This window comes from Brienomyrus brachyistius, unplaced genomic scaffold, assembly GCF_023856365.1.
Source record: "Brienomyrus brachyistius isolate T26 unplaced genomic scaffold, BBRACH_0.4 scaffold48, whole genome shotgun sequence".
Lineage (NCBI taxonomy): Eukaryota > Metazoa > Chordata > Actinopteri > Osteoglossiformes > Mormyridae > Brienomyrus > Brienomyrus brachyistius.
The window spans coordinates 2,280,200-2,294,759 of NW_026042323.1; the positions used below are offsets into that span (position 1 = coordinate 2,280,200).

Sequence of the window (14,560 nt, forward strand, 5' to 3'; positions counted from 1 at the left end):
GCTTAACATTTTATTAAATCAAAGGTTTTACTACTGATCTGTTCTGTGTTCTCCAATCTGAAATGTGCTGCTTAATTGTAGTCATACTTTGTAGTTGTATTTAAACTGTTTAATGCAAATAGTACGCAAGTCTGATTTTAAAAATCGGCAAAGAATAAGTCAAACGCAACCCACAGCGCAGCTGAATTACAGAAGGTAGTGTGCATATATATATATATATATATATATATATATATATATATATATATATATATATATACACACACACACACACACACGTGCACACAGGGTTAATTGTGTTGTGTGCGTGTGTGTGTGTGTGTGTGTGTGTGTGTGTGTGTGTGTGTGTATAAGTATGAGCTCTTTATTATCAGTCCCGAAAAGGGCGCAGCAGAGTCAGCGAGCAGGAATGAATCACACATCGCGGACACCGAGCGGAGTAAATACGGAGGGGGGGAGTGGGGGAGGTGACACATTTAACACCTGTTAATAAACACACGGTGTGATTTTAGAGACACAAACTTTTTGAGCAACGTTTCCTCTTTTCCCTTGGGAGAAGCAAGGTAATCAAGCGTCCATTTCTCCAGAGAACGACAAGACAAGACAGGTGTTCTAACTCTTTCTGTGAGAAGTTATTCTTGAAAAACAAGTTTTATAAGTGATCAATGAAAAACATGTTTGTGCAGTTCAACCATAGCACAATAATATTATGGGTGAATCGTGGACGACGTATTTGAATCTCGGGATGATTAGTCCATACACGATCAGAATCAATCCGTACATCAATCACCCCATATGTATGTCTACTGGGGGGGGGGGCAGAGGTTGGGGCCACTCCGCCAAACCGTAAGTAGTGGAGCCGAACATGCACAACAAATCATTAACAGTAATAAGCTAGAAAGAGATCTCTCAATGGAGGAGTGAGAGTGTCAGTGTGAGAACGAGTTGAGGAAAAAATAGGAAAATCTTTGTGACTTCGACATGGTTAAAGTATATTCGGAACTGTTGTAATGGCGATTTGGATTTGTCATACTTTTAGGTCCCTTGAAAATCAGTCTCAGAATCAGAATCAGAATCGCGTTTATTGGCCAAGTATGTGAGCGAACACATACAAGGAATTAGATTCCGGTCGATGGTCTCTCAAGCACAAGAGTGTAAAAACAACAATCTACAATATGAATATGTAATATGGATTTATATTTATAAATATAAAGGTAAATGTTAAAAAAATGTATAAAAGTGTTATTTGTACTTATAATATGTTTATACGATTTATAAATGTAAATATATTTATGGATACATTCATATATACATACACACACATATACACATAAAGTGTGTAAATGAACAATACGACATAGTAAGCAATGTAAATCTTATATACAGAAAATACAAAGATTACAGAAATATATCCCACAGACTGTACATAGAGTGCAGTTGCAGTGCTGTAGGTGTTTAGCAGTGTGACAGATCAGCTGTTTAGGAGGGAGATGGCGAGGGGAGAGAAGCTGTTCCTGTGTCGGGTGCCCTGGTCTGCAGGCTTCTATATTGTCTGCCAGAGGGCAGCAGCTCAGAAAGTCTGTGTCCAGGGTGTCCGGGATCTGTGATGATTTTCCTGCCATTTCCCTGGATCTTGAGAGAGAGACAGATCCTGGATGGAGGGCAGGGGGCACCGATGATCTTTCTGCTGTCCCTACGGTCCGCTGCAGTCTCTTCCTGTCCTGTTTGGTGGCTGCTCCATACCAGACTGTGATGGAGGGCAGGGGGCACCAATGATCTTTCTGCTGTCCCTACGGTCCGCTGCAGTCTCTTCCTGTCCTGTTTGGTGGCTGCTCCATACCAGACTGTGATGGAGGGCAGGGGGCACCAATGATCTTTCTGCTGTCCCTACGGTCCGCTGCAGTCTCTTCCTGTCCTGTTTGGTGGCTGCTCCATACCAGACTGTGATGGAGGGCAGGGGGGCACCGATGATCTTTCTGCTGTCCGTACGGTCCGCTGCAGTCTCTTCCTGTCCTGTTTGGTGGCTGCTCCATACCAGACTGTGATGGAGGGCAGGGGGCACCAATGATCTTTCTGCTGTCCCTACGGTCCGCTGCAGTCTCTTCCTGTCCTGTTTGGTGGCTGCTCCATACCAGACTGTGATGGAGGGCAGGGGGCACCGATGATCTTTCTGCTGTCTGTACGGTCCGCTGCAGTCTCTTCCTGACCTGTTTGGTGGCTGCTCCATACCAGACTGTGATGGAGGAGCAGAGGACAGACTCAGTGACTGCAGTGTAGAACTGGATCAGCAGCTCCTGTGGAAGACTGTACTTCCTCAGTTGTCTCAGGAAGTACATCCTCTGCTGGGCCTTTTTGAGGATGGAGGAAATGTTGGTCTCCCACTTCAGGTCCTGGGAGATGGTGGTACCCAGGAACTTGAAGAACTCCACAGTAGACACTGGGCTGTCTGATATGGTGAGGGGGAGCAGTGATGACAGACGTCTCCTGAAGTCCACTGTCATCTCTACAGTCTTGTACGTGTTCAGCTCCAGGTTGTACTGACTGCACCAGAGTACCAGCCGCTCCACTTCCTGCCGGTATGCAGACTCATCACCATCCTGAATGAGTCCAATGATGGTGTCGTCTGCAAAGTTCAGGAGTTTTACAGCTGAGTTCCTGGAGGTGCAGTCATTGGTGTAGAGGGAGAAGCGCAGTGGGGAGAGGACACATCCTAGAGGGGCACTGATACTGAGGGACCGTGTTTCAGAAGTGACCCCCCCCAGCCTTTGCTGCTTCCTCTCTGTCAGGAAGCTGGTGATCCACTGGCAGGTAGCTGGTGACACGCTGAGCTGGGAGACTTTGGAGGAGAGGAGATTAGGCACAATGGTGTCGAAAGCCGAACTAAAGTCCACAAAGAGGATCCTGGCATAAGTTCCTGGATGGTCGAGATGTTGCAGGATATAATGCAGCCCCATATTCACTGCATCATCCACCAACCTGTTTGCCCAGTAGGCAAACTGCAGGGGGTCCAGCTGGTGTCCTGTAATGTCCTTCAGATGGGCTAAAACCAGACGTTCAAAGGATTTCATGACCACAGACGTCAAGGCGACAGGTCTGTAGTCATTCAGTCCTGTGATGGTGGGTTTCTTGGGGACGGGAAAATGGTGGAGCGTTTGAAGCAGGAGGGAACTTCACACAGCTCCAGGGATCTATTGACGATGTGGGTGAAGATGGGAGCCAGCTGATCAGCACAGGTTCTGAGGCAGGAGGGGGAGACACCGTCTGGTCTGGGGGCTTCTTGGATTTCTGTTTCTGGAACAGCCGGCTCACACCCGCTTCATGTATTCTGAGTTCCAGGGGGGAGGGGGGGGGGGTGATAGGTGTGATGGAGGTTGTGGTTTTTGTACTGTACTGTGTAGATGTACTTTGTTTAAGTACATCTGCCCTCCCCTGGTCTGCTGGAATATCACTGCTGTATACATGCACCCACTGCAGTCACCGATCCGCCTGTCGATCTCCCGCTCCATCCTTCCCTCACTCGTGAACAAGACCCTGAGATACTTAAACTCCTCCACTTGGGGAAGGACCTCCTCCCCGACCCGGAGAGAACACTCCACCCTTTTCCGGCTGAGGACCATGGTCTCGGATTTGGAGGTGCTGATTCTCATCCCAGCCGCCTCACACTCGGCTGCGAACTGCTCCAGTGAGAGCCGAAGGTCACGGTCCGATGAGGCCAACAGAACCACATCATCTGCAAAAAGCAGAGACCCAATCCTGAGGTCACCAAACCGGACACCTCAACGCCCTGGTTGTGCCTAGAAATCCCATCCATAAAAGTCTAGTGACCCCCGTCCAGGGGAGGGAGAACGTGAATCCATGTTTTTACTCATCATAAGGGGTCAAATGAGCCGCAGTTCGTCTGGTTCCTCACCCTGGACCTGTTTGCCTTGGGTGACCCTACCAGGGGCATAAAGCCCCGGGCAGCTTAGCTCCTGGGATCATTGGAACATGCAAACCCCTCCACCACCATAAGGTGTCGGCTCCAGGAGAGGATGTTTATACATATATTTATAAAAAAAATGTGGCATTGAAATTTTGCACTAAACCTCTTTACTATGTGTAATTCTACACATGGAACATAACAGAATGGAGACACAGTTCATCAGTTTTATGTAAAAATGGTGAGTACTTGATATTGTGTATTTATCTATGTATCTACTTACCCTTCATGTTCACAGAGGCCCCAGCAGGAATCATCTGGTCTGGATCAGCATAGAAATGGATGGATCTGCTTCTGAAATGCGCCCCCCTGTGGGGTGTAACAGAAAGAGCCCTGAGAGGTAACAGTGTTACAGCCCACTAGCATGCATGTCTCTCTGGGTCTATAGTCAGGCCATAACATAAAAGTAAACTGGGCTCCTAGCTAGGGCTGGTCAGTGGGCATCACTTTAATATGTGTAGCTTAATAAAAAGACCTCGCCATCTTCTGTCTTCACCGTCTTCTTCCACAATCAGCCAGTTCTTTTATACTAGAGGCGAGTAACAGACCATCCCTCCCATCCAAAATGGCCACATAACAAAACTAAACAAACAAACAAAAACATATATAAACAGGTAAAAAGGAACATCAGTCAAGTGTAGTTGTGGAGGTTTTTAACGGTCATACTAAAAGTTTCATATAATATCTAAATTTTAGATGAGACAATTTCCTTAAAAGCTGACTGTAAATAAGTCTGTTTATATCAAGAGCTACACAGCATATCAAAGTACATGAAGGCAGAGCAGAAGGCTAAACAGCAGTGTGATGCCGTCCCCATTGTATAAATTATATTTCTACCATGAGGGTTTGTTTCCTCTCGCTGCCCACAGTGTCCTGATGGAGAGAGCAGACTCCCCTGTACCCAGCTGTGTTTCCCTGAAGAGTGACGCGTCAATGGACCCCCCACCCCACTTCAGAGAGGGACCTTTTCATGCAGATCAAAGGTAAATGTGCATTTAAACAGACACTGTTAATGACATTCAGACTCTCAGTCAAATGGCACAGAGACACATACAAGCTATGAGGAAATAACATATTTATAATGAATGCACCAAATTTTACCTTTAACAGATTCCATCACCTTGAGAATTTAAACAAAGGTTTTGTCTGTATTCTATATAAATGACATCTGAGGTAAATGGATGAGGATTACTGTAACACCTGACTTCCTGCGAGCTGGAATTGGAAGTTATTTAATCGCAAAGTGGATTTTAAATTTCAGTCCTCAGCACAGAGCTGGAAAAAACTGGTTTGCCTGTTTCCCCCCCTGCATGTCCATTAAAGAATGACTCGACAATAGATTGTCGCCTCGTGAGACGGATGTTTCTGTTTTGATAACAAATAATTTCACTCCCATGAATTCATTAGATCAGACTCAGACGAAGGCTTCAGTTTAACATGTTTAATCGAACTGTGGCTTGAACAATAAACTATCATCAGACAAAAAAAGAGAAAGACTATTGGTTCCTTTACCAAAGGTGATGTTTAAATACTTGCTGATTCAGATCCTAATTAATGTGACACTGTAGTGGTTCTCATCCCCTGACTATAAAATAAGATGATTTGTTGATCCCAGGGTTAAATTCTCTTGCGTTCAGCAGCAAAGTGCACAGATACAAACATACAATGTAAAACAAAGACGACGTGCAAAGACAGCAGATATAGTGCAAGTGAGTAAACATTTATAGAAGTAAACAAAATTTCTGTAGATTAACAAGTTTAAGAAGGACACAGTGCATAATGAAAAAATCCTGAAAATACAATATTGTTCAAGAAATAAATAGAAATGTATATTATTTATATGATTATAAACAGAGAGCAGCTTTTACCACATTAAAAATGGGACATTAAGGCTGGCTGTGGGGACTGCACATCGACAGCAGGCATTGTGGTGTCTAACGTCAGCAGGCAGGAAAGATCCCCAGTAGCGCTTCTTAGCTCACGGTGGGGGAATGAGCCGGTGGCTGAAGGTGCCCCAAGATAGCGCCCCCTGGAGCCTCGGCTGGGTTATGGACCGGGCCAGTGGGGCCAGTGCCCTGGGGCCTCAGGACATTAGAAGGTGTGAGTGGCAACATTTATAGTGCAAGCCATGAAATGCGCCCCCCTGTGGGGTGTAAGAGAAAGAGCCCTGAGAGGTAACAGTGTTACAGCCCACTAGCATGCATGTCTCTCTGGGTCTATAGTCAGGCCATAACATAAAAGTAAACTGGGCTCCTAGCTGGGGCTGGTCAGTGGGCAGCACTTTAATATGTGTAGCTTAATAAAAAGACCTCGCCATCTTCTGTCTTCGCCGTCTTCTTCCACAATCAGCCAGTTCTTTTATACTAGAGGCGAGTAACAGACCATCCTTCCTATACAAAATGGCCACATGACAAAACTAAACAAACAAACAAAAACATATATAAACAGGTAAAAAGGAACATCAGTCAAGTGTAGTTGTGGAGGTTTTTAACGGTCATACTAAAAGTTTCATATAATATCTAAATTTTAGATGAGACAATTTCCTTAAAAGCTGACTGTAAATAAGTCTGTTTATATCAAGAGCTTCACAGCATATCAAAGTACACGAAGGCAGAGCAGAAGGCTAAACAGCAGTGTGATGTCGTCCCCATTGTATGAATTATATTTATACCATGAGGGTTTGTTTCCTCTCGCTGCCCACAGTGTCCTGATGAAGAGAGCAGACTCCCCTGTACCCAGCTGTGTTTCCATGAAGAGTGACGCGTCAATGGACCCCCCACCCCACTTCAGAGAGGGACCTTTTCATGCAGATCAAAGGTAAATGTGCATTTAAACAGACACTGTTAATGACATTCAGACTCTCAGTCAAATGGCACAGAGACACATACAAGCTATGAGGAAATAACATATTTATAATGAATGCACCAAATTTTACCTTTAACAGATTCCATCACCTTGAGAATTTAAACAAAGGTTTTGTCTGTATTCTATATAAATGACATCTGAGGTAAATGGATGAGGATTACTGTAACACCTGACTTCCTGCGAGCTGGAATTGGAAGTTATTTAATCGCAAAGTGGATTTTAAATTTCAGTCCTCAGCACAGAGCTGGAAAAAACTGGTTTGCCTGTTTCCCCCCCTGCATGTCCATTAAAGAATGACTCGACAATAGATTGTCGCCTCGTGAGACGGATGTTTCTGTTTTGATAACAAATAATTTCACTCCCATGAATTCATTAGATCAGACTCAGACGAAGGCTTCAGTTTAACATGTTTAATCGAACTGTGGCTTGAACAATAAACTATCATCAGACAAAAAAAGAGAAAGACTATTGGTTCCTTTACCAAAGGTGACGTTTAAATACTTGCTGATTCAGATCCTAATTAATGTGACACTGTAGTGGTTCTCATCCCCTGACTATAAAATAAGATGATTTGTTGATCCCAGGGTTAAATTCTCTTGCGTTCAGCAGCAAAGTGCACAGATACAAACATACAATGTAAAACAAAGACGACGTGCAAAGACAGCAGATATAGTGCAAGTGAGTAAACATTTATAGAAGTAAACAAAATTTCTGTAGATTAACAAGTTTAAGAAGGACACAGTGCATAATGAAAAAATCCTGAAAATACAATATTGTTCAAGAAATAAATAGAAATGTATATTATTTATATGATTATAAACAGAGAGCAGCTTTTACCACATTAAAAATGGGACGTTAAGGCTGGCTGTGGGGACTGCACATCGACAGCAGGCATTGTGGTGTCTAACGTCAGCAGGCAGGAAAGATCCCCAGTAGCGCTTCTTAGCTCACGGTGGGGGAATGAGCCGGTGGCTGAAGGTGCCCCAAGATAGCGCCCCCTGGAGCCTCGGCTGGGTTATGGACCGGGCCAGTGGGGCCAGTGCCCTGGGGCCTCAGGACATTAGAAGGTGTGAGTGGCAACATTTATAGTGCAAGCCATGAAATGCCCCCCCTGTGGGGTGTAAGAGAAAGAGCCCTGAGAGGTAACAGTGTTACAGCCCACTAGCATGCATGTCTCTCTGGGTCTATAGTCAGGCCATAACATAAAAGTAAACTGGGCTCCTAGCTAGGGCTGGTCAGTGGGCAGCACTTTAATATGTGTAGCTTAATAAAAAGACCTCGCCATCTTCTGTCTTCGCCGTCTTCTTCCACAATCAGCCAGTTCTTTTATACTAGAGGCGAGTAACAGACCATCCTTCCTATACAAAATGGCCACATAACAAAACTAAACAAACAAACAAAAACATATATAAACAGGTAAAAAGGAACATCAGTCAAGTGTAGTTGTGGAGGTTTTTAACGGTCATACTAAAAGTTTCATATAATATCTAAATTTTAGATGAGACAATTTCCTTAAAAGCTGACTGTAAATAAGTCTGTTTATATCAAGAGCTTCACAGCATATCAAAGTACACGAAGGCAGAGCAGAAGGCTAAACAGCAGTGTGATGTCGTCCCCATTGTATGAATTATATTTATACCATGAGGGTTTGTTTCCTCTCGCTGCCCACAGTGTCCTGATGAAGAGAGCAGACTCCCCTGTACCCAGCTGTGTTTCCATGAAGAGTGACGCGTCAATGGACCCCCCACCCCACTTCAGAGAGGGACCTTTTCATGCAGATCAAAGGTAAATGTGCATTTAAACAGACACTGTTAATGACATTCAGACTCTCAGTCAAATGGCACAGAGACACATACAAGCTATGAGGAAATAACATATTTATAATGAATGCACCAAATTTTACCTTTAACAGATTCCATCACCTTGAGAATTTAAACAAAGGTTTTGTCTGTATTCTATATAAATGACATCTGAGGTAAATGGATGAGGATTACTGTAACACCTGACTTCCTGCGAGCTGGAATTGGAAGTTATTTAATCGCAAAGTGGATTTTAAATTTCAGTCCTCAGCACAGAGCTGGAAAAAACTGGTTTGCCTGTTTCCCCCCCTGCATGTCCATTAAAGAATGACTCGACAATAGATTGTCGCCTCGTGAGACGGATGTTTCTGTTTTGATAACAAATAATTTCACTCCCATGAATTCATTAGATCAGACTCAGACGAAGGCTTCAGTTTAACATGTTTAATCGAACTGTGGCTTGAACAATAAACTATCATCAGACAAAAAAAGAGAAAGACTATTGGTTCCTTTACCAAAGGTGACGTTTAAATACTTGCTGATTCAGATCCTAATTAATGTGACACTGTAGTGGTTCTCATCCCCTGACTATAAAATAAGATGATTTGTTGATCCCAGGGTTAAATTCTCTTGCGTTCAGCAGCAAAGTGCACAGATACAAACATACAATGTAAAACAAAGACGACGTGCAAAGACAGCAGATATAGTGCAAGTGAGTAAACATTTATAGAAGTAAACAAAATTTCTGTAGATTAACAAGTTTAAGAAGGACACAGTGCATAATGAAAAAATCCTGAAAATACAATATTGTTCAAGAAATAAATAGAAATGTATATTATTTATATGATTATAAACAGAGAGCAGCTTTTACCACATTAAAAATGGGACGTTAAGGCTGGCTGTGGGGACTGCACATCGACAGCAGGCATTGTGGTGTCTAACGTCAGCAGGCAGGAAAGATCCCCAGTAGCGCTTCTTAGCTCACGGTGGGGGAATGAGCCGGTGGCTGAAGGTGCCCCAAGATAGCGCCCCCTGGAGCCTCGGCTGGGTTATGGACCGGGCCAGTGGGGCCAGTGCCCTGGGGCCTCAGGACATTAGAAGGTGTGAGTGGCAACATTTATAGTGCAAGCCATGAAATGCCCCCCCTGTGGGGTGTAAGAGAAAGAGCCCTGAGAGGTAACAGTGTTACAGCCCACTAGCATGCATGTCTCTCTGGGTCTATAGTCAGGCCATAACATAAAAGTAAACTGGGCTCCTAGCTAGGGCTGGTCAGTGGGCAGCACTTTAATATGTGTAGCTTAATAAAAAGACCTCGCCATCTTCTGTCTTCGCCGTCTTCTTCCACAATCAGCCAGTTCTTTTATACTAGAGGCGAGTAACAGACCATCCTTCCTATACAAAATGGCCACATAACAAAACTAAACAAACAAACAAAAACATATATAAACAGGTAAAAAGGAACATCAGTCAAGTGTAGTTGTGGAGGTTTTTAACGGTCATACTAAAAGTTTCATATAATATCTAAATTTTAGATGAGACAATTTCCTTAAAAGCTGACTGTAAATAAGTCTGTTTATATCAAGAGCTTCACAGCATATCAAAGTACACGAAGGCAGAGCAGAAGGCTAAACAGCAGTGTGATGTCGTCCCCATTGTATGAATTATATTTATACCATGAGGGTTTGTTTCCTCTCGCTGCCCACAGTGTCCTGATGAAGAGAGCAGACTCCCCTGTACCCAGCTGTGTTTCCATGAAGAGTGACGCGTCAATGGACCCCCCACCCCACTTCAGAGAGGGACCTTTTCATGCAGATCAAAGGTAAATGTGCATTTAAACAGACACTGTTAATGACATTCAGACTCTCAGTCAAATGGCACAGAGACACATACAAGCTATGAGGAAATAACATATTTATAATGAATGCACCAAATTTTACCTTTAACAGATTCCATCACCTTGAGAATTTAAACAAAGGTTTTGTCTGTATTCTATATAAATGACATCTGAGGTAAATGGATGAGGATTACTGTAACACCTGACTTCCTGCGAGCTGGAATTGGAAGTTATTTAATCGCAAAGTGGATTTTAAATTTCAGTCCTCAGCACAGAGCTGGAAAAAACTGGTTTGCCTGTTTCCCCCCCTGCATGTCCATTAAAGAATGACTCGACAATAGATTGTCGCCTCGTGAGACGGATGTTTCTGTTTTGATAACAAATAATTTCACTCCCATGAATTCATTAGATCAGACTCAGACGAAGGCTTCAGTTTAACATGTTTAATCGAACTGTGGCTTGAACAATAAACTATCATCAGACAAAAAAAGAGAAAGACTATTGGTTCCTTTACCAAAGGTGATGTTTAAATACTTGCTGATTCAGATCCTAATTAATGTGACACTGTAGTGGTTCTCATCCCCTGACTATAAAATAAGATGATTTGTTGATCCCAGGGTTAAATTCTCTTGCGTTCAGCAGCAAAGTGCACAGATACAAACATACAATGTAAAACAAAGACGACGTGCAAAGACAGCAGATATAGTGCAAGTGAGTAAACATTTATAGAAGTAAACAAAATTTCTGTAGATTAACAAGTTTAAGAAGGACACAGTGCATAATGAAAAAATCCTGAAAATACAATATTGTTCAAGAAATAAATAGAAATGTATATTATTTATATGATTATAAACAGAGAGCAGCTTTTACCACATTAAAAATGGGACGTTAAGGCTGGCTGTGGGGACTGCACATCGACAGCAGGCATTGTGGTGTCTAACGTCAGCAGGCAGGAAAGATCCCCAGTAGCGCTTCTTAGCTCACGGTGGGGGAATGAGCCGGTGGCTGAAGGTGCCCCAAGATAGCGCCCCCTGGAGCCTCGGCTGGGTTATGGACCGGGCCAGTGGGGCCAGTGCCCTGGGGCCTCAGGACATTAGAAGCTGTGAGTGGCAACATTTATAGTGCAAGCCATGAAATGCCCCCCCTGTGGGGTGTAAGAGAAAGAGCCCTGAGAGGTAACAGTGTTACAGCCCACTAGCATGCATGTCTCTCTGGGTCTATAGTCAGGCCATAACATAAAAGTAAACTGGGCTCCTAGCTAGGGCTGGTCAGTGGGCAGCACTTTAATATGTGTAGCTTAATAAAAAGACCTCGCCATCTTCTGTCTTCGCCGTCTTCTTCCACAATCAGCCAGTTCTTTTATACTAGAGGCGAGTAACAGACCATCCTTCCTATACAAAATGGCCACATAACAAAACTAAACAAACAAACAAAAACATATATAAACAGGTAAAAAGGAACATCAGTCAAGTGTAGTTGTGGAGGTTTTTAACGGTCATACTAAAAGTTTCATATAATATCTAAATTTTAGATGAGACAATTTCCTTAAAAGCTGACTGTAAATAAGTCTGTTTATATCAAGAGCTTCACAGCATATCAAAGTACATGAAGGCAGAGCAGAAGGCTAAACAGCAGTGTGATGTCGTCCCCATTGTATGAATTATATTTATACCATGAGGGTTTATTTCCTCTCGCTGCCCACAGTGTCCTGATGAAGAGAGCAGACTCCCCTGTACCCAGCTGTGTTTCCATGAAGAGTGACGCGTCAATGGACCCCCCACCCCACTTCAGAGAGGGACCTTTTCATGCAGATCAAAGGTAAATGTGCATTTAAACAGACACTGTTAATGACATTCAGACTCTCAGTCAAATGGCACAGAGACACATACAAGCTATGAGGAAATAACATATTTATAATGAATGCACCAAATTTTACCTTTAACAGATTCCATCACCTTGAGAATTTAAACAAAGGTTTTGTCTGTATTCTATATAAATGACATCTGAGGTAAATGGATGAGGATTACTGTAACACCTGACTTCCTGCGAGCTGGAATTGGAAGTTATTTAATCGCAAAGTGGATTTTAAATTTCAGTCCTCAGCACAGAGCTGGAAAAAACTGGTTTGCCTGTTTCCCCCCCTGCATGTCCATTAAAGAATGACTCGACAATAGATTGTCGCCTCGTGAGACGGATGTTTCTGTTTTGATAACAAATAATTTCACTCCCATGAATTCATTAGATCAGACTCAGACGAAGGCTTCAGTTTAACATGTTTAATCAAACTGTGGCTTGAACAATAAACTATCATCAGACAAAAAAAGAGAAAGACTATTGGTTCCTTTACCAAAGGTGACGTTTAAATACTTGCTGATTCAGATCCTAATTAATGTGACACTGTAGTGGTTCTCATCCCCTGACTATAAAATAAGATGATTTGTTGATCCCAGGGTTAAATTCTCTTGCGTTCAGCAGCAAAGTGCACAGATACAAACATACAATGTAAAACAAAGACGACGTGCAAAGACAGCAGATATAGTGCAAGTGAGTAAACATTTATAGAAGTAAACAAAATTTCTGTAGATTAACAAGTTTAAGAAGGACACAGTGCATAATGAAAAAATCCTGAAAATACAATATTGTTCAAGAAATAAATAGAAATGTATATTATTTATATGATTATAAACAGAGAGCAGCTTTTACCACATTAAAAATGGGACGTTAAGGCTGGCTGTGGGGGCTGCACATCGACAGCAGGCATTGTGGTGTCTAACGGCAGCAGGCAGGAAAGATCCCCAGTAGTGCTTCTTAGCTCACGGTGGGGGAATGAGCCAGTGGCTGAAGGTGCCCCAAGATAGCGCCCCCTGGAGCCTCGGCTGGGTTATGGACCGGGCCAGTGGGGCCAGTGCCCTGGGGCCTCAGGACATTAGAACCTGTGAGTGGCAACATTTACAGTGCAAGCCATGAAATGCACCCCCCCTGTGGGGTGTAAGAGAAAGAGCCCTGAGAGGTAACAGTTGTTTCAGCCCACTAGCATGCATGTCTCTCTGGGTCTATAGTCAGGCCAAAGGGCACTTGGCAGACGCCAGCCGCCTGGGGCACTTGGCACGGTTTTTCGAAAGTCTTACTGAATGTGTTGTCATAGCAGCACATCCAAATCCTCAAACCTGCTCAGAGCAGGTTTGTTCTGCATAAACAGGGATTAGCTCACAGACTTAATAGTGTCCGTGCGTGGAAATGGGTTCAGTCATGGCCTCGCCATTCATATACGTAAAATCAACAAACACATACATACACACACAGACTCATACATACAAACATATATATATATATATGAATGAAATGTTGTGTCTGTACTTCACTTTAACTTGTTCCCACATCCTGCATGATTGTGCTTCTATTTTATCTGTAATTATGACAATAAAAGAATAATGAAACATTGGAACCATAATACTACATTCAAGTGATAAATACAATAACTAAAAACTACTTACACATTTAATTTGTCGGACACTTTTTGCCAGCCGTCTTTTCTGGTTTGGGTCACTTTTGATGTGTTTCCTTTAGTAGATACTAAATCTTTGAATTCATCATACTCCTCTGTAGCATTCCCCTCGGATTGATGGCCGAAAGACTTGACTGATGGTTCACGATTTATTTAAAATAAATTAATTACCAAAAAAAAACGTAGCCAGCGTAAGAGCTTGTGCCTTTACCAGGGGGGTGCTTAAACCATGTACAACATATGATAAAGCAAAAGACAAACACGTTCTCCGCTTAGCTTAGCTTAACGATGTTCTGGTAACCAAAAAAAACGGAAGTCCCTCAAAAAAAAAGGGGGTCCCACTAAATAAAACTACATAAGTATAAATGAATGTATACAAATGAATACAGAATACAAACGTACATTAAAAAATATGCAATACGCCACTCATTATGTTTTGTAACATTAATTAGTCTCATGTCAAACCTTGGGGTTATTTACACTCCCACCAAAATTACGTGTGTTCCAAGCAATACCCACAAACACAAATAATTTTCAAATCTGTATCATTTGGAAAATAAAGCATAAACATCAGTGAA

The 14,560-nt window shown here is 42.7% G+C and overlaps 1 protein-coding gene across 1 annotated transcript in view; it reads left to right on the top strand.

Moving 5' to 3' along the window:
- Positions 1 to 557: 557 nt before the first annotated feature.
- Positions 558 to 14,560, top strand: part of LOC125723380 (NACHT, LRR and PYD domains-containing protein 12-like) — an 83,235-nt gene continuing 69,232 nt past the window's right edge. Inside the window, exons 1-7 of the mRNA XM_048999913.1 lie at positions 558 to 563; positions 4,218 to 4,319; positions 4,849 to 4,962; positions 6,683 to 6,796; positions 8,516 to 8,629; positions 10,349 to 10,462; positions 12,182 to 12,295. Coding sequence (XP_048855870.1) covers positions 4,258 to 4,319; positions 4,849 to 4,962; positions 6,683 to 6,796; positions 8,516 to 8,629; positions 10,349 to 10,462; positions 12,182 to 12,295 — 632 coding nt within the window. The 5' untranslated portion in view covers positions 558 to 563; positions 4,218 to 4,257. The remainder of the gene's footprint in view (positions 564 to 4,217; positions 4,320 to 4,848; positions 4,963 to 6,682; positions 6,797 to 8,515; positions 8,630 to 10,348; positions 10,463 to 12,181; positions 12,296 to 14,560) is intronic.